At 47.3% G+C, this 24,184-nt stretch overlaps 1 protein-coding gene across 1 annotated transcript in view; it reads left to right on the top strand.

The window, feature by feature from the left end:
• The window catches only part of LOC116824763 (neuronal acetylcholine receptor subunit alpha-7-like), a 95,050-nt gene that overhangs the window by 45,706 nt on the left and 25,160 nt on the right, over positions 1–24,184 (top strand). Inside the window, exons 3-8 of the mRNA XM_032780296.1 lie at positions 4,463–4,507; positions 6,170–6,279; positions 7,629–7,708; positions 9,240–9,407; positions 16,964–17,158; positions 18,886–18,972. Of these exons, the coding sequence (XP_032636187.1) occupies positions 4,463–4,507; positions 6,170–6,279; positions 7,629–7,708; positions 9,240–9,407; positions 16,964–17,158; positions 18,886–18,972 (685 nt within the window). The remainder of the gene's footprint in view (positions 1–4,462; positions 4,508–6,169; positions 6,280–7,628; positions 7,709–9,239; positions 9,408–16,963; positions 17,159–18,885; positions 18,973–24,184) is intronic.

Genomic DNA, 24,184 nt, shown 5'->3' with positions numbered 1-24,184 from the left:
TGGGGCCAATTAAGATCTTTCTAGAAGGCAATGGAGATAGCTACATTGATTAGAACACCTGCAGCCAATCAAGGCAGGCTAATCAGGGCACCTGGGTTTAAAAAGGAGCTTACTCCAGTCAGGTGGGGAGGAGGCCAGAGGAGAGGAAGCGTGTGTGAGAAGCTGGGAGCAAGAGGCACAAGGAGCTGAGACTGAGAGGGTGTGCTGCTGGAGGATTGAGGAATTATCAGACAATCAAACATTATCAGACAGCAGGAGGAAGGTCCTGAGGTGAGGATAAAGAAGGTGTTTGGAGGAGGCCATGGGAAAGTAGCCCAGGGAGTTGTAGCTGTCATGTAGCTGTTACAAGAGGCACTCTAGACAGCTGCAGTCCACAGGGCCCTGGGCTGGAACTTGGAGTACAGGGCGGGCCCGAGTTCCCCCCAAACCTCGCAACTCCTGATCAGACACAGGAGGAATTGACCCAGACTGTGGGTTCCACCAGAGTGGAAGATCATTGAGGTGAGCAAATCCGCCAATAAGTGCAGGACCCACCAAGGTAAAGGAGGAACTTTGTCACAGCTGACACAATAACTCCACCCTCACAAGAGGCTCAGGGCTTATGTTGGTGTCGTTAGGGGCAATGCAGCACCTACATAGACACTGCATTACTTGTGTCGCCTGTTGGCTGTCAGCTCCCACTGGGGCTGACAGCTGGAGCCAGGGGTGAAAGTAACTTACAGGACTTACCAGTACTGCCGGAGTCCTCAGAGGGGTGTGACCTCTCCCGGAAGAGGCAGGGCCTCTCAAGATTTAAAGCCCTGGTGAACCAGCTGTAGCTGGGAGACCCAGGGCCTTTAAACCAACCAGGGGCTCCCAGCTGAAGAGGTGGCTGGGGGCCCCCAGGGCTCAGGGGCAAATTAAAGGGCCCGGGGCTCTGGCGGCCAGGGGGAACCCCGAGCTTTGCACCTGCCGCTGAGGGGAGCCCCTAGCCCTTTAAATCCTGGCCCCAACCTGGCCGCCAGAGCCGTGGCCGGGATTCAAAGGGCTCTGGGCTGCCCACAGCCCTGGGGAGCTCTGAGCCCTTTAAATCCTGGCCCCAGCCCGGCCGCCAGAGCTGCGGCTGGGATTTAAAGGGCTCTGGGCTGCCCGCAGCTGCGGACAGCCCAGAGCCCTTTCAATTGCCGCCATGGAAGCCAGTGTGGTCCAGCACGGCGTACTGGCTCTTGCTGGTACACCATATCAGACCGGACTGGACCGGCTTACTTTCACCTCTGGCTGGAGCCTTGCCCCCCACACCCTGATGCTGGTAACCTGAGTTGTCAGCAGGGTTCATGGCTGCCCCCATGCACAGGGCTCACCCAGCGCCCCACTGACAACTCGGGCTGTCAGCTTTGGGGCGTGGGGACCACCAACTGTGAGCCGGTGCCCAGCTAACAACTTAGGCTGTCAGATCCCAGGCTGCTGGGCTCCAGCTATCGGTGCCTCACAATGCCCCACACAGTTCAGTCAGTGAAAACTCTCATAGTGAGGACATGCACCACAGACAGAAGAGCATAGTGTGGATGTGAACCACTGCTTTAATTACTGCAGTGGCCGCAGGTCAATTTAATTTTGTAGTGTAGACAAGCCTTTACCCTGTGACAGTTTGAATCAAAGCAGAGGTTTGCGCTTTTGAAAAAGTTTCTGAACTTGTTGGGGAACAAATAGCTTGGACTAGAAACAACACAGCTGACTAGTTCCTTTGGCCCCTGGGAGGGTTGAGGCTTTCAACTAGTTTGGGGAAAACCAGAGAGTTCATAGGGGGTTGGTTCACTAAGTATTTGGAAGCCATGGGGACTTTGTATAAAAGACCACAGGGTACAGATCGCACCTCCTTTTTATGCTTCCTGACTTGTGTTCATGGGAGGAAGTTACAAGAGGAGAGATACCCACTGGGATCAGTTATCCTACAGAGAAAGTAGGGGGCAAGGGCACCATTGGTTTCAGATTTAATACTCCCAGTGCTTAAGCATATCTATGGCCTACACAGGACCAGAAAGAGCCATCAGGGCTAACAATCTCTTCGGTTTGCTGCAGAGACTCCCAGACCCAATGGGCTTGTGGCTCCTCATCTTGATGGCCGCCCCTGGCTGAAATCACAGAGTAGCCACGGCACCTGCAGAATGTTTATATCTCCACAAGAGCAGAGGGCAGCTGAAGCATCTGCCTAGCTGGGAGCTGCTGGGTGTTGAGAATTTTTAAAAATTGGACATTTCATTGAGGCACCTAAGTGGGAGTTGAATTCTTTTGAAAACCTGGCATCTTATCTTAGTCATTAATGTCTGCAAAGGAACTTAATCGACTTAGAGTGAAATCCTGGCCCCACCAAATTCAATGGAGCCAAAATGTCACCCTTTGTCTTAATTAAGTTGCATTTGGGAATTATTCATATATTTCAATTCAAAGTGTTAGCTATTATGGCCTGTTCACCCCCAGCTCTTACCAGCCTGATGGATTTTGTGCAGGGTCCCAGAGCTCTTTGATCATTGCAGTCCAAGTCCAATGTGCTATAGCTCACAAGATTTACCAGGATATTTCACAGAAGCTTTGTTCAACACCACTTACTGAAGCGCAGGCATCTCAGGCCCATTACTTTCTCCATCTCCTTTGCATTGTAGCGAATCCGTCTGTTCTCTCAGCTAGCTTTGTGCTTACTGCTTCTCCTTTGCTAGAAAAGAACAAGAGCAAAGGGCACACAACAAAAACGATTCATTCCTAGTACAAAAGAAGGGGAGGTTTTAGGTCAAAATGATCATTTGTCCAGCCTATCAGCACAAGAGAATAGAAAGCATGCTGCCCACATGGCCAGTCCCTGTGCAGGTGGCAGGGGGAAAAGCAGGTTCTACAGGCTGCTGGTCTCCATCCTGTGCTGGTTGGCTGAGAATGATGATAAATGGGAGGGGCCTTGGATCTGTCACATCCTCCCTCGATGCATGGCCAGCAGAGCTAGTGCAGAGTGGGGAGTCCCCTGTTTCCACTATGGCCTAGAGCAAGGGGAGCACAGAGATGAGTCCCAATTTGTCCCAGTCCTTCCTTCCACTGCTTTTGGTGCATCCCAGCTACCCCTTGCATAGGGAGAGGACCTAATTCTTGCAAACTCTGTGCAGTTCACAGTGGAGTTTGAAAAGATGCTGCATGCCTGCATAAGTGCCAGCAGAGGCTGTGAGTGGCCACAGATATGCTTAAGCACTGGGAGTATTAAGTCTGAAACCAATGGTACCCTTGCCTCCTATATACAAATGGAGAAAAATATGCGCGTGTTGGAGGGGGTATGGGCTTGTGTGTCCTGCCCATGCGAATGAGGCGCTTAGCTGTATGTTCCTCTCTGTGATATGAGCCCACAAATTGGTAGTTGTGCAGCCATGTTCTTGGCCTGCTGGATGAGCTTGAGCAATCCACTTGACCTCTCTGTGCCTTAGTCTCACCATCTGTAAAATGGGGTCATAGCACTTATCTCTTTTGCAAAGCATGTTGAGATCTGTAGCTGAAAAGCACTAGGTATTGTTATTATGGATAGAAAATTGGATTCCAGGGTGATCTGTAGCCTACTTAGGCCTTGGCTACACTCACACTTTACAGCGCTGCAAATTTCGCGCTCAGGGGTGTGAAAAAACACCCCCCTGAGCGCTGCAAGATCCAGCGCTGTAAAGCATCAGTGTAATCAGGGTGGCAGCACTGGGAGCGCGGCTCCCAGCGCTGCACGCTACACCTGTAAAGGATGTGGTTTACATGCAGTGCTGGGAGAGCTGTCTCCCAGCGCTGCCGCTCTGACCACACTCACACTTCAAAGCGCTGCCATGGCAGCGCTTTGAAATTCGAAGTGTAGCCAAGCCCTTAGAGTTGTGTTTAGACACACAGAGCTCCACATGTGTTCTCCATAGTGTCCTCTTGATAAACATCATTTTCACAGTTTGCTGACGTGCCCTAACTTCTGCTCAAGACCAGTATTTTCTATATAAATGTCAATGATGTAACTTTAAGATGCGTCTTGGGAATCTATTCACGATTTGTTTGTAGCAACAATAATGACAGCGTTAATCCTCTCCAGTTACTGCATGTCACAGAGTCTGTAGTTTATTTTACCACAGCCATCTAATTAAAATGAAAATCTCTGATAGCTTTTGTAGAGAATAAATGTCTTAAAATAAAATAATGGCCACGGTAAATTATTTTCATTGCTGATGTTGATGAATTATGATGAGTGCTGAATTTTCATAGATTTGTTTTTAAGGCCAGAAGGAACTATTATAATCATTTAGTCTGATGATCTGCATCACATGGGTCAGAGACTTCACCCAGTGACTCCAGCATCGAGTCCATAATTTGTGACTGCAATATTTGCATTCATTTATCCTGAGAGTTGGGTTTGAGTCTGATTATATGGGGAAAGAACCCATAATATTTTCTTGGACTCATTAGGTTTTCTTCTCTCTTTTTGAAGGATGAGAAGAACCAGGTGCTGATAACGAACGCTTGGCTACAGATGGTGAGTAACTTTGCATGAGCACTGAACACAAATTGTTGTAAAAGGAAGTTACTGAATACGATCCTTTGGCAGAAGAACTGTCTGTCATCTTTTATACTGGGACACAAGCAAATTGAGCTCTTGGAAATATGGTGAAGATGGAATGGGGCAGGATTTCCAAAGCAGCATACAGGAGGGAGGTGCCCGACCCTGACCAGCTTTCAGTGGGAGTTGGGTCCTCTGAAAATCCCAGTTCTCACTTCCTTTCAGATCCGAAAATGAAGTGATAGGTCATATTAAGTCCTGTTGTAACTCTGATGATCTCAGTGAAGTTGGTCCAATGAGCCTTAAGGCACAGATGTTAATAAATGAGGCTTTAAACGTGTTTACGGCATTGAAATTGGAGGGCTGGTTTTCAAAGGCTGCAGTTTCCACTGACGTCAATGACTAGGATTTCCAAAGGTGCCTCAAATCCTAATGAAGCTGCACATCTTGCTTTCTTAAACTCCTTTGAGAATCCCAGAGAGTCTCTAAATATGGACTTAAAGGCCTGACTGTAGGATTCAGGGGAAATTTCCAAGAGTGCCTGAGGAACTTAGAAGCATACGTCCCATTGCAAATCAATGGGACAGACTCCTAAACCAATTAGGCACTTTTGGAACTCTCCTTCCCTCCCATTTTTTTTAAAATTTCCCTTATTATCTGCCCTATATAACAAGCCGTGGCGCCCAGGTTGTGGTCTTCGCAGATCACATAGGATAAGTGAGTCTGCAATTAAATGCGTACAAGGAAAGCTCAGATAATAATGCACAGGGACGACAACTCCTCCTGAATTAATTGTCCAGTGTAGGATTAAACATTGCTGTATGGTAGGAGGTATCATTTATTCTTATGCAACACAAACCTGAGCTTCTGCTTTATTTGTGGTCATTGGAGCTGCCTCGTCAAAGCTAAAAGATCACAGGAGAGACGAATGATTGAACTAACTCTAATATTACATTAGAAACCAAATACATTATCTGAATGGAGCAAATGATCCTTCTGCTTGTCCCCCAACTACATTGTAGTTTATGCTCTGAGTGATCTTGGTTATAAAAAAAAGAATAACCTAAACTATTCCAACCTATACTTTTACATTACTGCCATGCTATCATTTCATACCCTCTTGTGTGCTTATACTTTGGACAGGAGAACCTAGATACTCTGTAGTCTTCAGTCAAGAATTTGTATTGATCCCAAAGTTCAGCAAAAATCCAAATCTGGTATTTTTTTGGGGAAGGAGAAAATCTCATAAACAATCATTTTGGAATATGGAGTGCAATTGTATGCTTGCCAGGCCAGGTCCTCAGCTGGTATAAGTCAGCATCCACCGATGGAACAGGAAATAAATATTACCGTATAGATTTTTCTAAACACCAAATATGTTAAAATATAATAGTCCAAATGTTGTCATTACATTGTGAGCTCCTCAGTGCACACACCTGCCTTTTTCATTGTCGTCACTTGTTATTAACCCCAGAACAGTCATGATTATGTTATCATTGCTCTTGCTAATATTCATTATCTTCCCACGGCACCCAAATGTGCCAGGCACCTTCCAAACGTACAGGGAAACATTCTTTTCCCCGATGATCCTATGTTGTAGAAATGATCAATAACATGTGTGTCTATATTTTGCTATAGTCCTGGATTGACGTTTACTTGTCTTGGGATCAGTCTGCATACCCAGGAGTCCAGAACTTACGATTTCCCGCTGACCAGATATGGGTGCCAGACATTCTTCTATATAACAGGTACAGAAGGTTTATAAGTACTGAGACAAACACTGAGTCAGTTTCTCCCCTGGTGTAAATCAGCATAGCTCCATTGACTTCAGCTGAGGATCAGGTTTATGGCCTCCAAACAATGGAAACAAACCCAGACAAGTGCTACACTACAGTGAAAAGTCAAGATGGAAGCACAGAGTTATCTTAACAATGCTTGTAAAATAGAAATGGCTTGAGGCCTTTGGTCATGGTCTGAATGATGAAAGATTAAGTTACGATTACTTATCTTGTGCTAATGTAAATAATTATACTGGTTTCATTTGATGTTTGTGCTTTTGTAGTCTTCTGGTACAGCCTTATGGAAAATTAGATGATAGCATTTAAAAATATCACAATTACATATAGCTAAAAGACTACACATGGGGACCAACAAACCCCAGGAAACTCGATAGAAATAGTCCTACTAGCTTTACTGGGAGTTGAATCAGGCCCTAAGATAGTAAGATAATTATGAAGTGACCATCAGTTCAGAGGGAGTGCAGGACAATGCCAGCATGGGAAAGTCTGAGAGAGCCATTTTGAAGACACGTTGTATAAAATATCAAGATCTGAAGGGCTGGATTATTTGATTCAGTTTGGATAAGGATCCAGCAGTCTGGAAGCTTTCACAGACCTCAGCTAACTCCTGAAATCATAGAGCTCCAACACACAAGGTCTGCACACAACATTGTGCCTATTATTACTATTGGTATCTCTGTAGCACCTCGGAGCCCAGCCATTAACCAGGGCCCCACTGCTCTAAGTGCTCTACAAACACAGAACAAAAAGCCCCTAAGAACTTACAGTCCAGATCCCTGGGCACCCACAAAGACCTGCCACTATGTCATCTGAGTCCCCGACAGTTCCCTTCCTTCTCCGGCCCTTCACCACTGGCCCAAGCTCCTGCTATGCTAGCACCTACTATCTCCACCCCAAGTAAGGTGCCACTAGGCCAGAGGCTATGAAGGGCCCAGGGCCGCATGGTCGTCTCCTACTGTCACAGCCTTGGCATCAAAGGTGCTGAACTCTTCTGAAAATCAGGCCATTTCAGTGAGTCGTCTAAATGGGAGCTGAGCTCCTTACAGCATCTCTCCCTTATGACTAGGGCCGTCTGGGGGTCCAGCCAGCTAGCTGAGCGATGGAGCCTTTGTCCAATCGTCCTAAATCTTGACAGAAGATCCAAGCTCATTTTGGAGTGAGCTAGAGATTCCAGCTAATGCTATTTTACGTTTACTCACCTGTCCCTAATCCACTATTCAGAAATTAATGATTGTTACCTTACTGTTCACCACATCTTGAATTCAAGGCCCTGTGGGGTTTTTTATATTGTGTTTTAGTGCGGATGAAAGATTCGATGCCACGTTTCACACAAACGTGTTGGTGAATTATTCTGGATCGTGTCAGTACATTCCTCCAGGTAGGAGACTGATTTTGTTTGTTGCTTTAAATCAATTTACTTTAATAGCATAAATCAGTTTTCCTATTTAGAGAATTAATTGTATCAGTTTAAAAGCAGATCTGGATGAGAAGCTCTGTGCATTCTATGCTGTGGGACAGACTTCTGAAAGAATTCAGTTTCTATTTTAGGCCTCTAAATACAGGCTAGATATTGAAAAGTGTTCAGCATCCGGTGGCTCTCACTGTGACAAAAAGATTTAGCACCATTCAATGCTGAACCGTTTGATCTGGCAGAAACACGGGCACCTAAGGAACTTTTACTGCAAAAACTTAGATGGCAATGAGTTTACAGGACTATTGGGTTCTGCAGCAGCTGAGCAGGATTGTATTAATTTCACAAGGGTCCAGTTCTGGGATTTAGGTGCTTAAAGTGGCTGTCAAGCATCTAAGTCTCTTTGTGAATCTCAGCCTATCTGCTTATGTCACTTCCATAGCACCACTCCTGTGGTATCTGAGCACCTCACAGCCTTTAGTGGCCTTACTCTCACAGCCCCCGTGAGGCAGGGCACTGCTGTTATCCCTGTTTTAGAGACGAGGAACTGGAGCACAAACAGACTAAGCGACTTGCCCAGCGTCCTACAGGAAGTCTGTGGTAGAGCAAAGACGTGAGCCCTGATCGGTGGAGTCCCAGGCTGGTGCCCTGACCACTGGGAAGAGGAACTTCACTGCAGCCAACTGAAATTTAATGGTTCTCAGTCCCAGAGCAGCGATACGTGGGATTCTGTTAGCTTAACTGCAAGGCCATTGTGTAGACAGGTACAGATTGGTATAATGGGGTAGGATCACCCAGCAAGCTTCCCAGGGCATCTCCACACTGCATCTGGGAGTGAGTCCCCCAGCCTGAGTTCACAAATTAGTGCACATGGGGCTCGCACGAGTGCTCTACAAATAGCTGTGCAGACAATGCTTTGACACTGCAACTTGGGCTGTCAGTCCAACCCCCACATCCAACCCCACCCTAGGCTTGAGAGCCCCAGCCTCAGCCCCAGCTATTTTTAAGTGTACTAGGATGATCTAGGGTGGGAGGCTTGCACCAGACACAGTGTAGACATACCCCTAGAGAACATACATGAGGGAATAAGCATGGCAAAGAAAACAAGGGGTAAAAAGTCAGGAAATTGTATGTTTGTTGATATCTCCTGAGCTGCTTTCTCTGCTGGTGTATGTCGGTGTAGCGAGACTGAACTCAACACGGCGTGCACCCATTTACACCTGGAGGGAATTTGGCCCCTATCTCTTTAGAAACACTGCATCAGATGGGTCTCTCAAGAATGTAACTGAAAAAGGAAAGTCATATGGCTCAGGAAATCGTAAGTGCTTTTAGTGGAACAGTTCGATTAGAAATTCTAATCAGAGTCTGCTCAGCTGGATTGAATCTAATTGTAGAGAGAGGCCTGACAGTTCCACAGGATCTCAGCACAATGTCATTTCATTTTGCATTTGCCCTTCAGACCTAGATGTCTGTTTCTCCCTCTAATGTCTATTCTCAGGCATTTTGAAGAGCACGTGTTACATTGACGTCCGCTGGTTCCCTTTCGATGTGCAAAAATGCAATTTGAAATTTGGTTCATGGACCCACAATGGCTGGCTGCTTGATCTGCAGATGCTTGAAGCTGATATTTCCAATTACATATCAAATGGAGAATGGGATTTAGTGGGTAAGTTGGCTCGCTTAGAAAACTAAATAAGTTGAAACTTTAAGGCAAAATGAATACATAAGAATGACGGCTCTTATCTGGACATTTGAAGTACAGGTATTGAAAGCTCCTATTTGAAAAGCAATAGAAATCTCACAATTGGACTGCAGACAATGTTTCAAGTGTTTTCTTTCTTGTCCTGCGAGTTAACTAAAGCTACATTAGGGAGCCTGTGGCTATGCAGCTGTGGGCTCTGATAACCTATGAAATTCTACCGACGTCAATACGTGCAGCGGGTCAGCACAGAACTTGGATCTCCGGGATGTCTACGTGCATAGTGAACATCCAATCACATTTCTGCAACCTATTTAGCCTAAAGGGGATTAGGTTAGAAAGTCTGATCTCAGCAGGAACTGTTGCAAACCCCCAACCCATATACCCAGAGCCTGGGCTACACTTCAAACTTGGGTTAACATCCCTACAGCAGCATGGGTCTGAAAATTCCACAGCCCTGCGTGCCCTGGCTACACCAACCTAACCCCCAGTGTAGATACAGCTATGTCAACAGAAGTCTGTTTCTGTTGACCTAGCTACCCACGCTTGGGGAGGTGGAATTCCTATATCAACAGAAAAAACCCTTCTGTCATTGTAGTCTGCGTCTACACTGTGGGGTTAGAGACACACAGCTGTGGTGCTGTAGCAGCTATATTGCTGTAGTGCCATCAGCGTAGACATCTCCCAGGACAGCAAAGTCTCTATTCAGTAAAGTCAATAGCCTCCCCTCCGCTACATCAGGTCAATGCATTCCAAACATTCTTTCTACTGCTCCAGAAGAAAACTGTACTTCTCACAGACTCTGTTCTTAGACCTGGCTTCTTCAGACCTGATTCAATCTCACTTATTCAGGTGTAAATGGGGAGCAAAGCCACTGAGGTCAGAGTAATGCCAGTATAAAAACAAGCTAAGCGAGATCAGAATCAAGCTCTTTCATCTCTAAGGTGTGTTAGCTTTATGCCCAGTAGAGATGTCAAGTTCAACCCCAGAGGAGGAAAGTCCTGTGCTTCTTTACAGAGTTTCTACCAGCCATTTCAGGGAGCAGCACAGAAAATGTGCGTATATAACCCACACCCATTCTGTGTTGCTCTGTCTGCATCTAGGGGTGGAGTGGGCCCCATATAGAACTTGATTAGCTTGCTACAGCATGAGTTTGGTTACAAGTGGCCCTTCCCATAGCTGGAGGCTGGCAGCTGCAAAGTGAAGTCTGAAGGCAGGGTATCTTGGAGGAGAGAAACTAATGGGAACCAGCAGGATTCTATTTTCAGGAAGGGTAAAGGACTCCACTGGAAGGGGAAAACCCCAAAGGTCCATCCCACTCAGTGCTGCACTGGTTTTCAAATACTCCTCTACAGGTTTTTGAGCTCAGGAGAGTGCCCCGTTTGGTTATTTCTTGCTTGAAATCCTGCCTTCAACAAGCATCGCTGAAGAACACATTTGGTCTTTGAGTTGCCTGTGCTTGTTCCCGCAGGCCTGGATGGAATTGTGTCAGCTCTCACATCACTCTGACGGTGGCCAATGCAATAATGGGGTTAGATAAGCAGCCTGCCTAACACGACCAGGGCCTTCTCTTCTGAAGAAAGCCCCTTCTCTGTGTCAAACTGACACACTGGTGCTACACATTGCACACATTATGGTGGATCAGACCTGTTGACCGTTAAGCACCAAAGTAAAAAAGTGAACAGCGAAGGAAGAGAAGATCCAGAAAATACAACCAGAGGAGAAAAAGGTGATGGGTGCTGAGTCTGTGCTGCTACTGTGGACATTGTCAACAGTCTACTGCACACTGGGTGCAATGGACAACTATCGAAAGCCAGCCTGGTGCACTGTCTCCAGACACCAATCACTAAGGGTGGGGAAGGCAAACTGCAGATACCCATTTCCGTTCCCTGCCCCCAAGCACTCCCTTGGAGGTAGAGTTGTCTCTGTGGCCACCACACTGGTTTCTCCTTCATCCAGGCCCCTTTAAGAAACTCCCCTCTCTAACTCCCCCTCACAGGCTTTCCCTGGCTAAGGTGCTACAGGAGCCAAATGTGCTCCTCAAAGCTGCCCCTTCCAAGAACCCCAGCCCCAGCTCCACAGTCTCCTCTTCCCGTCGTTTCCTGTCTCTAATAGTCTCAACTACTGTCTCCAAAACACCCTCGCCAGGGCCGTCCTTAGCCATAGGCAGAACAGGCAGCCACCTAGAGCACCACTAGGTCTGGGGGCAGGGCCAGCGCTTCCATTTAGGTGACCAAGGCAGTCGCCTAGGGCGCCAGGATTTGGGAGGGCGGCAGACTGCTCCGGTGGACCTCCCACAGTTGTGCCTGTGGAGGGTCCGCTGGTCCCGCGGCTCCAGTGGAGCATCCGCACGCACGCGTGCAGCAGGTCCACTGGAGTTGCGGGACCAGCGGACCATCCGCAGGAATGCCTGCCGCAAGTCCACCGGAGCCACAGGACCGGCAAGCCGGCCCTGCGCCTAGGGCGCCAAAAACCCTGGCGCCGCTCCTGTCTGGGAGCACTGCACTGCCAGGCGGACAGACGGGAAGCAGTGGAGCATGTAAGAGCAAGGCTGCTGGGTCCTAGAGAGAGCCGAATGCAGCACAGTCTGAGGGAGGGGATTGGCTGCTGGGATCTCTGGGAAGGGGTGGGGGAAGGAACTCACCTGTAGGGTGACCAGATGTCCCGATTTTACAGGGACAGTCCCGATTGTTGGGTCTTTTTCTTATATAGGCTCCTATTCCCCCCCACCCCTTCCTGATTTTTCACATTTGCTGTCTGGTCACCCTAGATGGGGGTAATTGGTGCCTATATAAGACAAAGGCCCCAATATCAGGACTGGGCCTATAAAATCAGGACATCTGGATCTGGTCACTCTAGCTGGGGATTGCGTCTCTCCCCCGGGCTGGCAGTGATCCATCTCATCGGGGGGGAGCTGCGCAGGGCAGGATGAGCAGCTGTGGCTCCATGGGTGCCCCGTCCCTGAGATCAGATGCTGTGCTAACTTCACCATGGTCCGGGGTGCTGGCGGTGGTGCCCATTGGTGTGTGATCGGACCTGTTGCCACTCTGCACCCCAAGAGGTGGATTTTGGGGTCCTGCAGTTTTCCACCTATCTCCCCCTCCACTGCAGCTGTTGGACCAGCAGGCCAGGGGGCGAGCCAAGCATGAAGGCAGTACTGTGTTGCCATTTAGATTGTCATTTAACAAATTTATTCACCAAAAATGCTTACTGACAATCCTGAATTCAATTTCAATATTTTTTTAAATCAATATCTTAGCCAAAAAACAGACAATTAAGTTGTTGACAATTATTTGTGACAAGTTTGGTATGGAGAAGGGAGTGGGCCAGTTTTCATCAGAGAAACAAAAAATGTTGACTGACTTTCCTATATCCCTGTTACTGCTAAATAGAGCCCTCCAACAACTGTAATATGCCTATCTCCTTATTAGTGTATAGAGCAGGGGTTGGCAACCTACAGCACACATGCCAAAGGTGGCACGCAAGCTGATTTTTGATGGCACACAGTGGCGGGCTGAGCAGCTCAGTCCACCACTGCTCTGGGGTTCCGCCTGCTGCCCAATTGCCACGTGGGGTCCCGGCTACCGGCCTCACTCAGCAGCCACTGCTGGCCTGGGAGCCCCAAGGAACCCCAGGCTGGCAGAGGGCTGAGCAGGCCAGCGGCTGAGATCCTGGCTGAGCCACTCAACCCGCTGTCGGCCTGGGGTTCCATTCACTCATCTGGTAGGTGGGCTGAGCTGGACTAAATTCAATGAAATAGGAAAACAAGAGCAACTAATGACAAAGTGCAAGAACCTAGAGCAGTGGTCCCCAACCGAAGGACCGTGGCTGTGGACAAGAATCCACCGAAATGCCACCGAAATTTGGCGGCATTTCAGCGGCAATGCCTCTGGATGATGCTGCTTGTCGGTGGCACGTGGTGTTACTGATGAAATGCTGCCGAATATCGGTGGCATTTTGGTGGATGCTCGTCCGCCGGCCAGTACACAGGTGCACTGAGAGGTCCCTGTGGGCACCATGGCACCCTCGGGCACCGCGTTGGGGACTCCTGACTTGAGAGCTTCCTGAAGCACGGCGATCATTTTGATTTAAATGGACTTGAACTGTATGAAGAATTGAGAACACTGTCATCAGTGCTGCCACATATAAAATCAATGATGGACACCGTACAGTTTATTCATACCAGCAAACTTGTTGACATATATCCTAATGTGTACGTTGCCACTCATATTCCACTGACAATTCCTGTCACAGTAGCATCAGGAGAACAGAGTTTCTCAAAACTAAAGCTCAGTAAAAACGATCCCCATTCTACAATGAGCCAGGAACGCTTGACTGGTCTTGCTGTTCTTGCAGTCAAACTTTGTCTTTGTCATACAATGACATTATTACTGATTTTGCAGCCAAAAAAGCCAGAAAGATTGCTTTTAATTAAAAACAAATCCTTGTTTCAATACCTCTTCATAGAAATTTCCAATAAAATGTTGACAAATTAAAAAAATTATATTATTTGCATCATTCTGTCAAATCAGAATTTTTTCTATATTGTGCTACTTCTTTAGTGCTAGTCCATCAGCATTACAGTGTGCTTAATTAAGTTAAACTGGTTTTAATAACATGCACATGGCAAGTTTTCCAACAGTGTAAGCTTATGTTTGTGTTGCTAAGAGCAAGACAGGCACAGGGGCACCAGTTTAATAATCCCGCCTAGGGCACCATAAATCCTAAGGACGGCCCTGCCCCTTGCCTGCAGCTTACTGCTGCCTTTCAGACTGGAAATCACCTAATTCCTCTCAGATGGGGTTCAGCTCGTAATCAGAATTGGTATAGCCCCAGGCGCTCCAGCCCATGGGCAAGCCACCATGTTCAAGCTGGCATCTTTCCGGTTCAGTCAAAAGTCTGACCTGGTTTCCTCTTATGAGCAAACCAGACAAACACAAAACAGGGGAAAGAGCGAAAGAACAGCAAATGCTGGGACATGGCAGCATCTGTCACATTTGCAGTTCAGCTGCTAGAAAATCAGAGGCACAGTCTACAGCCTAACCCAGTTAGTGACTAGGTGACTCTAATCATCCTGCTGCCAGTCGGAGGATAAATCTCCTCTTACCAAGGCTGGGATGCTCAGGACTGCTTGTAGCTTGTCACAGTAAATTGTTGCAAGGTTATATTTCCCTGGCCGGCTAAGCAGGCTTCTTGTTAAATAGAAGGTAAGAAGAGTGATCAAAAAGAGAGAGAGAGAGACAGAAGGCTACTGTGCGGTTGGGAGTAGCAGGAACTTTACATTTCCATCTCCAAGGTACTGAAAACACAGCCATGGAGGTGCTGCTGATGTGGCCTGGGCTACCTTAACTCTGCATTTTTGTCCTTTGACTTTTCCAGTTTCCCTTAATTAAAAACAAAGCCATTGCATTTCCTGACTTTGAGAGTCTGTTTTCTAAAAACAAAACACAGAAATGTCAGCTAAGGCTCTCTCCATCTTCCCTTCAACTTACCTGTCTTTACATTCTTAGCTGTGGTGTCACAGAATGGCTGTGTCTCAGAATCACCTTGGAATTTTCAGTTCTCTCTTACAAAAGTCACTGTGACATTTCAATCCATATTATAGGTCCTGTTTTCAAAAGGGGGCCAGCAAGTCCCAATGGGAACAATGGAGAATCCCCCCACACCCTTCTGAAATTCTGGCCCTTATCATTCTAAGAAGTAGGCTGAATGGCCCTCCGCAAACCGCACTGAGAGCACTTGTGGGGGTGTACTGGAATGCTAATAAGTGGATCAGACTTCAGAGATGGTACAGAGTGTGCATGAAATCTCATGGTGCTCTCCATTTCACACAAACCAGATCAGGTTACATTAAAATTAACCAGGTCACCTTTCCAAAAAACAAAGGCACCAATTCTCATGGGGTTCCTAAGCCAAGCTGTTTTCCAGATGAATTTTCAGAAAATGTGCAGTTTTCCAGCTCTGATCTTCCACACCACCATAGCTGAATGCCTGTCCGAGGGCTACCAAACCTTCCTAAAATATCCACACACACCCCCATCCGTCAGGGTAGCACAGAAGAAATTTCAGCTGGATCCCTTGAGTTTTGCCAGCACTGGGGGAAAGGAACTTATAAAAGACAGTGAGTTACGACCTTAACTGCAAAAACTACCATCTGTCTAACATTGAGTTTTTCCTGCTGAAGAGAACTCAGCTGTGAAAAACTGGCTGAATATACGAAGGATGAATCTGCTGTAATTCAACTGCAATATGTTTCTCCATTAATGAGTTATTGTGGCACCGACTGCTAAGCCAGCCCTCTGTCACTCCAGCTCCAATTAAGGGAGGTGAATTGGAGCTGGCTAGAAACACCTGTATCTGATTGACAAAGGGGAAACAGCAGCCAGCCTAATTAGCCTCGGGCTGCACAAAAACTTCAGAGGAAGGAAGGAAGGAGCAGATGGAAAAGGGGGAAGCCAGAGGGTGGAAGCGTCTCTCTCTTAGCTGTAGAGGCTGGGAAGTCTTTCAGAGTGAAGCTCCCGTGCTGTATATGGTGGGAAGGTGGTGGGATTGCACCCTGTAAATAAACTGCACCGGTGACTGCTGAGCCAGAAGGTCTCTGAGTGATTTTTGGAGCAGAGCAGAGGCGGGACCAAGGGGGGCCCTGCTATGCCCTGTTCCGTTATATTGTTTCCAAAAATAAAAATTGAAAACCAATATGTCAGTTCAGAATAATGATTATATTTGTAAATCCTGTAGTCACTATATGGACACAGTGAGCAAAGTGACAGGGAAACAATCTTTTTATATTTCTAGAGCTCCTTTAATCTCAAAGTGGTTTAGGACATAAGAATCATTTCTCTACTGCAGACAGTAGGAGTGGAGGGAGCCAGCCTGCAGAAGTCGTACTGCACAGTAGTGGAAGAAGGGAAGTTTTGACCAAGAACTTTAGAGCAAACCAGAAAGAGTCGTGGGATCCTTAATAACTACACAGCACAGAACATACCTATGTTTTTAATGTCTCATGCACACACTTCATTCTAATAACTTGCTTTGCCTTAAAAATACAAAGCTGCCTGTTGGGATTTGAACCTACAGTTTAAGCATTTTGGCAGCTGGCAAGGTAGAGGTGTACATCACTGAACTAGTTCTAGTGATAGGAAAGCAGCAATTTGAAAGGCAGTATGGCCTAGTGATGGATGTCCAGGTTCTCTTCTTGACTCTGCAACTGACCTTTTGTGTGACCCTTCACACAAGTCACTTCACCTCTCTTTCCCCATCCCTTTGTCTATTTAGACTGTGAGCTCTTTGGGGAAGGGGCTGTCTCTTACCACATGTACAGCTTCTAGCACCATAGGGCCCATCTCTCTGAGGCTCCTAGGTGCTACAGGAATACATGTACTAACAATGATCTAAACAGAATGCCTTTGAACATTGGGTCCGATGCTCAGAGGCATGAAGTGTTGACTCGGAGGTGAGAGCTACACAGCTCCAGATATCAGGCCAGCTGCAGCTCTCTCCAGCTCTGGTTTCTTCCTGCACAGGTGTCCCAGGGAAGAGGAACGAGCTGTACTATGAGTGCTGTAAAGAACCGTATCCAGATGTGACGTACACTGTAACCATGCGCCGGCGCACCCTCTACTATGGCTTGAACTTACTGATTCCCTGTGTGCTTATATCTGGCTTGGCATTGCTTGTGTTCCTGTTGCCTGCTGACTCAGGAGAGAAGATCTCTTTGGGTAAGGAAAATTAATTCCTCAGCTCTTCCTAAAGATGTGACATAAAAGGGAGGGTAAAAAGCTCAGCCTACTATGGACCTTGGCTAGGTGGGGAGGGATAGCTCAGTGGTTTGAGCATTGGCCTGCTAAACCCAAGGTAGTGAGCTCAACCCTTGAGGGGACCATTTAGGAAACTGGGGTAAAAATCTGTCTGGGGATTGGTCCTGCTTTGAGCAGGGGGTGGGACTAGATGACCTCCTGAGGTCCCTTCCAACCCTGAGATTCTATAATTCTAGTGGGAAGCCCACTCAAAGCTGCAGACACTGTAGTAAGACAGCTTTCTTTGGGCCAGCTTGAGGAACTGTCACTCACATTAGTGAGCACTGACCGCAGGTGGCACTATGTAAGTTCAGCCATTTGTATTGAGCTGAGCAAGGTGGTGATACAACTTCCTGCTGATATTAGGTATTAATAAGTGGCTGGCCTTGATTTGGATTATTCTCTGGCTCCAAGCTTTGACAAATGAATGTGATTTACTAGGTCTGCAGGATAGAGTTAGACATCTCCATTGGACTAGGTGGAACAGTGGGTTAGGGCAACTGTCTCTTTCCTCTGAAGCCTGGAGTTCATAGCCAAGTCACAAGGCCAGAGAAAGCAGGTCTCGGGGGTAGGCCAGGGCACATGCATGGAGAGGTTGAAAGCAACAAAAGCTTCCTGAGATGAACAGTGATTACACATGGCTAAAAGGGACTGAGCCACCAAGCTAGGAAACAAAGGTTGTGACATCTGGGTCTGTCTAGGGGATGTTAAAAGAGTATTTGAACAAAGTTCCAGAGCTCTAAGGACCCAACTGTGATACTTTGCTCATGGAGAATAGTGCCTCACTCTACAAGGAGACCCACTGGTCCTGGGGGGTTACTCATGGAGGGACATATGACAATAGGAATAAGGGGTCAGAATCCAGATTAGGGTGGGAGTTTCAAAAGTGCTTAGCAATCTCCGCCACAATTGACATCCATCGTCAAAACCCATGGACATTAATGGGAGCAGAGGTGGGCCACCGTGGAGTGCTGTTCAGAATCTCAGCTGTAGTTAGTAGATGGACCTTCTCTGGCCTGCGTTATGCAGGAGCTCACACTAGGTGCTCCTAATGGATTCTTCTGGTCTTAAAATCCAGTCTCATCTATGAAACACGATAAATTCTGGGGCAATGACAGACCAGGTGGAACTCTGAGACCACTTTGAGACCTGCGGTTTGTTGGAGGAAGGAGTCTGAATTTGTCTCCCTTGGGTGTACTGGTGAGAAGCTAAGAAGCATGGTTACCTGCACAGTGGAGAGCTGGGATTCGAGGAGGCCAGAATAAAGAGAGCTAGAATAGGCAGAGCAAGAGGAAATGGTGGAGTTCAGAGTGGAAGAGTCAAGGCGACAAGGTGCACGGGCAAGGTGGCAGCGATTGCGTTCAGCAGCTTTGCAGTGCAGGAGGGAGAGAGCTCTGGGTCAAGGGTTATTGGCAGCCAAGGCAAATAGGAAAACTGGAGAGAAGGGGCACAGAGCGATGAAGATGCACTGGAGGATGCATCTTGCCCAGCAGAGGCTCTTCTCTTGGAGACACAGAAGTGGAGATGAACTGGAGACGGACTTGCTTAGCTAGTGACCAGGCCGGGGTTTTATTTCATAGCCAAGATGTTAGTGGAATGGCCACACCAGTTCAGCAACGGTTATACTCATCCTTTCTTTTCCATCCCAGGCATCACTGTCCTGCTGTCCCTGACAGTGTTCATGCTGCTTGTGGCGGAGATCATGCCTGCCACTTCAGATTCCGTCCCTCTAATAGGTATGTGTGTTTTCCATGTTACCTGCACCCAGGGCTGTGAGCTTGCTTCCCAGGCTGTTTTGGAATGGCTCCATGTCGCGGCTGGAGACTCCCTGGTCAGTAGTGCAGAGGGCAAGGCACTTGTTCAGGCCATACAAGCAATGCACACATGGAAAACCAGCTTCACTTGTAAAGGTTTGTGTGAGGGGAGCAGAAGGGCTTGGAAGATACTGAATCAGCAGGTCACTGATCTGGGGGTTAACAGTCAATATGTGGTTTGGGAGGTGAAGCACAAGGGCTTTATGATGTTCCCAGAACCCCAAGATCAGGTATAGGGTGGGATTTTCAGATGCATTCAGCCTAGGCCTAACTCAGTGCTAGTGAACCCAGGGGGAAAATCCTCATTGCCTTCAATGGGAACAGAGTTGGCCAGCGCCGAGCACTTCTGAAAATCCCATCCCTAGCCACCTACCTCCAAATGTCACTATCTGAGTGGCAATTCCCTCTCCTCTTCCCTGTGAGTGGCCCTCCAGCCTTCGCTCTGCACCCCTCACTAGCCCCTCCCTACCCACCTTCCCCCTCTGCTCTCCTTTGCCCTTCTCCTAAAGATGCCAATCACAATTAAAAGGAATACTGGGAAAACCCAACTGCATTACTGACGCATTTTCAACACGCTGAGTGAATCGGCCAAATTAGCACCTTGGTTGCCCCCACTGCAGCTTGTTGCTCTCCTCTGGACTTTCTCCAGTTTATCCACATCTTTCCTGAAACAGAGTGCCCTGAACTGGGCACAGTACTCCAGCTGAGGCCTTATCAGCACAGAGTAGAGTAGACGAATTACTTCTTGTGTCTTGCGTACAACACTCCTGCTAATACATCCCAGAATGATGTTCAATCTGCAACAGTGTTACATTGTTGACTCTTTAATTTGTGATCCACTATAACCCCCCAGATCCTTTTGTGCAGTGCTCCTTCCTAGGCAGTCATTGTCCATTTTGTATTTGGGCAATTGATTATTCCTTCCTAAGTGCAATACTTTGCATTTCTCCTCATTCATGCACAACATAAGGTACTGTGTCTAAGTGTCCATCTACACTGGGGCGGGGGGGAAGGTGTGTTCTTCCCTCGGGTTAAGGTGGTAGTGAACACACTGCAGCTCCGATTTTAATGTGGGTTAGCAGGTCAAGTTCCTCTTCAGGCAGCCATACAGACATTACCTTGAGCAGCTAACCTGAGCTGGTGTCTTCCCTGCTATTTTAACCCAAGAGAACTGAGGCACAGGAGGGCTAAGTGATTTGCCCAAGGCCACACAGGAAGGCTGCAGCAGAGCTGAGAACTGAACCCAGAACACCTCAATTTCAACCCAGCGCTTTCATCACCTTCCTTTCTAAGATATTCTTTTGGGAGAGTCAAATGACACAGAAGATGAGGGAGTCATTCTTATTCCTCTAGAGAAATTGAGTTGTCAGGAGAAATTGCTTGCTTGCTCTTGGGCATATCGGTAGTAATACCAATCAGCTTGCAAGTTAGGATGCCGGTTGAATTTCTTCAACCTCACCAAGGCCCAGTGAAAGGGAAAAGCTCAACTTGTAGGGTATATCTTCCCTGCATTAAAAACCTGAGCCTGGCCCATGCCAGCTGACTCAGGCTCCCGAGGCTCAGGCTCGAGTCTGAGCCCTAGGACCCTGCAAACATCTACACCGCAATTAACCCCTTAGCCCAAGCCAGCAGGCACAGGCCAGCCGCGAGTGACTAATCACAGTGCAGATATACCCAAAGTTACTTTGGAAGTCAGATGCACAGCAGGCTACAGAAAAGTTAAGTAGCCACTGTGAATTATGTATTAATTATATTGAAGTCATGCCTGCAGGCTCCAATTAAGATTGTGGCCCCACTGAGCTACGCATGTTGATGACGCCCATGTTCATCCTGAGGGAGAGAGAGCAGGCGATCACAAACATGCCAGACACTTGCTCTATGTCACATGTACCAGTGAACAATGAAGGCCTTGCAAAGACTCCATAGTATGCAAATTCAGCTGCACTCATTCCAGTGGCTTGAGGCAGCATACATGATGAGCACTTCTGTTGCAAATACTATGGAAGCATTAGAGAGTATGCTCCCTGAAGAGTTTGTTTCAGATCGTGGCCCTCCATTTGTTTCAGAGGAACTTAAAATAGCCTTTAGGAGAAACTCAGGGATGAACACGAGATCAGCTGCTGATCAGACTGCATTGCGTAAAGACAAGAGGTGTCAGGGTATCATGGGTCCCACTGAGAGACAGCTGTTTCATAAACCTCAGCTATGAGGTGTGTGTGATTTATGCAGGCCAGAGTTAACAAAAGAATTGGATGACAATCTTAAGGACTCTCAGCATGTGCTTCCCAACAATTGCACAGTTCAGGAGGCTGTTGTCTGTAGGACCCTGCCTCGTCTGTTGCAGAAATTGGAAGATGTGTAGTGAATGAAGCAGGGGACTGCAGGAAGAGAAATGAAGGTCTCATGGTTAGGGCAGTTTAATGTCACCCTGGTGAACTGGAGTCTATCCCTGTCTCTGCCACAAGGTTACTGTGTGATACTGGGCATGTCACTTAAACCAAAACGATCCTCACTTTCTGGGTTACGCAGGGGTCTGAATGGCAGAAAAGCTGAGGGCTCACATCTGCAACTGAAGTTAAAGGGAGCCGTGCTTTGAATGTGTGAACTCTATATAGACTGCTACGTACTCAGAACAATCAGATCCCAGGTGTCTCAAATTAGGCACCCAAAATTAGTGGATACTTTTGACCTTTATCTCTGTGCCATTGTTCTCTGTCTGTACAAGGGCGATACCACCATCCCTGGACTTCACAGGGGTGTTGTGAAGATAACTTTTGTCCTGTTTGTGAAGCACTCAGGTACCGTAGTGATGAGCACCACACAGAAGCCTCTGAGACAATTAATTGCTCTGTCTTTGGAGCAGGGTTTGAATAGCGCTCAGAGAACAAAGCCTGGGGCCATACATTGAACCACCAGGAGAAAACAAAATACTGTCCAGCCTGTACACTGACTTCCTGAAAACATAGTATTTGATTGTGTAATTAAAGACAGTATGATAATTCATACACACAAAGGGGCTGAATCAAGCCTGCACAGGCAACCTTCAAATCTGGCATTTTGGAGTGCTGGGCTTTGTAACCTTAACATCCGTTTCAGGGAGTTTGTTGTGTGTAACAGCACTATAGAAGGTTACAGCTCAAAATGCAAAGGAGGCACCAGAGGGGGAGCAAGCGTGAAATGCTCTTCTGGCCAGCTCCCTGCAACCACAACTCAAATTCAAAGCTCCCCTAAGAACACATATATCTCATTGCTAATCACAGGGGAGGGACGTGGCATATGGTGCTATGTAACCGCACAATTCATATGCTGCAGGTCGGATTTTCAAAGCTGCCAAGTCATTGAGGCATCCTATTGAAAGGCTCCTGAATATTTGGGTTCTAGAAGCCCAATGCTGCCTATTTAAATGAAAAAACACCCTCCTCGCCAGCAAAAGATGAGTGTTGTCTGCACAGCTAACATTGTTCGGGGAAGAGGTGTTCCTACACTGGCAGAAAACTTCTCCTGGGTACAGATGCTCTGTCTATACTAGGAGCTGCACTGGCCTAAGGCTCTGTAGTGTACACAAAACCTAAAGGTGCTTCATACCAATGCAGCTATTCCCAGATGAAAAGGGGAGTAAGGTATACCAGTATCAAGCACTTATGAATGGATATAACTGCGCCCACACTCGTGGGAGTTGTACTGACTTCACTGTTTCAGTAGAGACGTCACAGCCTGATCCTACATAGTTATACCATTACAAAACCAGTGTGTAGACTGTAAGGGAAAGAAAACAGAATAACCACCGTGGTTCCAACTCCTTCTCTCCACCTCACTACTGGCCAGAGGAATATATTCACCACATCCTTTCATCTCATGCAGAGCACAAAGTCAAGGAGCTGATGTGACCCATTGAGACTGTTGTCTCAAGACTAAAACATGCTGTGTTAGCACTTAGCACCTCACATTTTGCAATATTTTCCCCAATGCCTAACCAATTAGAGCATGTCCGATGTATTTAGAAAAGCAACTTTCAAAGCTGCCAGGTAGGTCAAACACGCTTTGTTCTTTCATCTGTTCATTAGAGTCATTTCCCCTGTGCAATGCTGTAAAAGGATAAAACTCCATGCCCCAGAACTGGAATCTCCTGCAGGCTGACTTCAGCTATCTGGAAAATGAATATTTAAAACATTCCCATGGCTCCTCAGTTACTATCACCTGCTGTTCACCTGTCACACTGTGATGGTAAATCAAGTCTGTCCATGCTGGGCCATCTCTAGTGTAGACTGTCTGCATGTCATGGAGCATGGCTAATCTTAGGACAGAACAACCAGAAGAATATAGTATTGTGCCTTTAGGTCAAACTCCATCACAAACTCAACAGGCAGGCCACTCGAGAGAGATTGTTCAGGGACCTGCTAGGTCTGTGAAATCCTTGCTCAGGGAGCCCCCATGGAAATGGGCTTTGTAGGATAGAGAGGGTGTGGGGTCTGAATATTTATTTCCACCCCCCTTGCTCCCACGGCAAGAAGCCCCCTCCCCATGCAGTGGCCATTCAGGAAGGACTATGATGCACATTGTCCCATTGGGGGATATACCAGCTTGGTGTTTGTTAGAATTGCAACCATTCTGCCAGTGGTGTCAGCTGCAATAAGACAGATTCAGCATTTAGGGGCTCGAGCTCCCAGCCAGTAATGTGGGAAAATTAACTGCCTCCCCTCTGACCCTGACACCTCTGAGAGGCAATACTTCCCCTCTCACAAGCACTGAGGCTGTGTACAGCAAAGAAAACCTTTAACAAAAAGGGAAAAGCACCCCAGCATTAAGATGGGAAAACACCACAACTGTGATTCAAAAGCTTCTGACCATAAACAAACATGCCCCTTCCGAGTACGTTGGGCAGTGTCCTTAGCCTCAGTTTCTCACCTTACGGTGTGAAAGTCCAACAACCAAATATTCTCTTAACACGCCTCTCCCTCAACCTCACCCCAGTCACAGTTGCTTTCCTAGATCAGTGAAGATCCAGTGTTCAGAGGTGTGTTCATGTAACTTCACTTCCCATCTGTGGGGGAGGAAGGCATCAAGCAATATGTCAGCTGCTGCAGCAGCCGCAGCAACTGGCTGCCATTCACTCTGCTACTCCTACTCAGTGCTT

Source organism: Chelonoidis abingdonii, chromosome 6 (genome assembly GCF_003597395.2).
Source record: "Chelonoidis abingdonii isolate Lonesome George chromosome 6, CheloAbing_2.0, whole genome shotgun sequence".
Classification (NCBI taxonomy): Eukaryota; Metazoa; Chordata; order Testudines; family Testudinidae; genus Chelonoidis; species Chelonoidis abingdonii.
The sequence above is the reverse complement of the archived record's forward strand: the minus strand, read 5'-3'. Positions and strand labels throughout refer to the sequence as shown.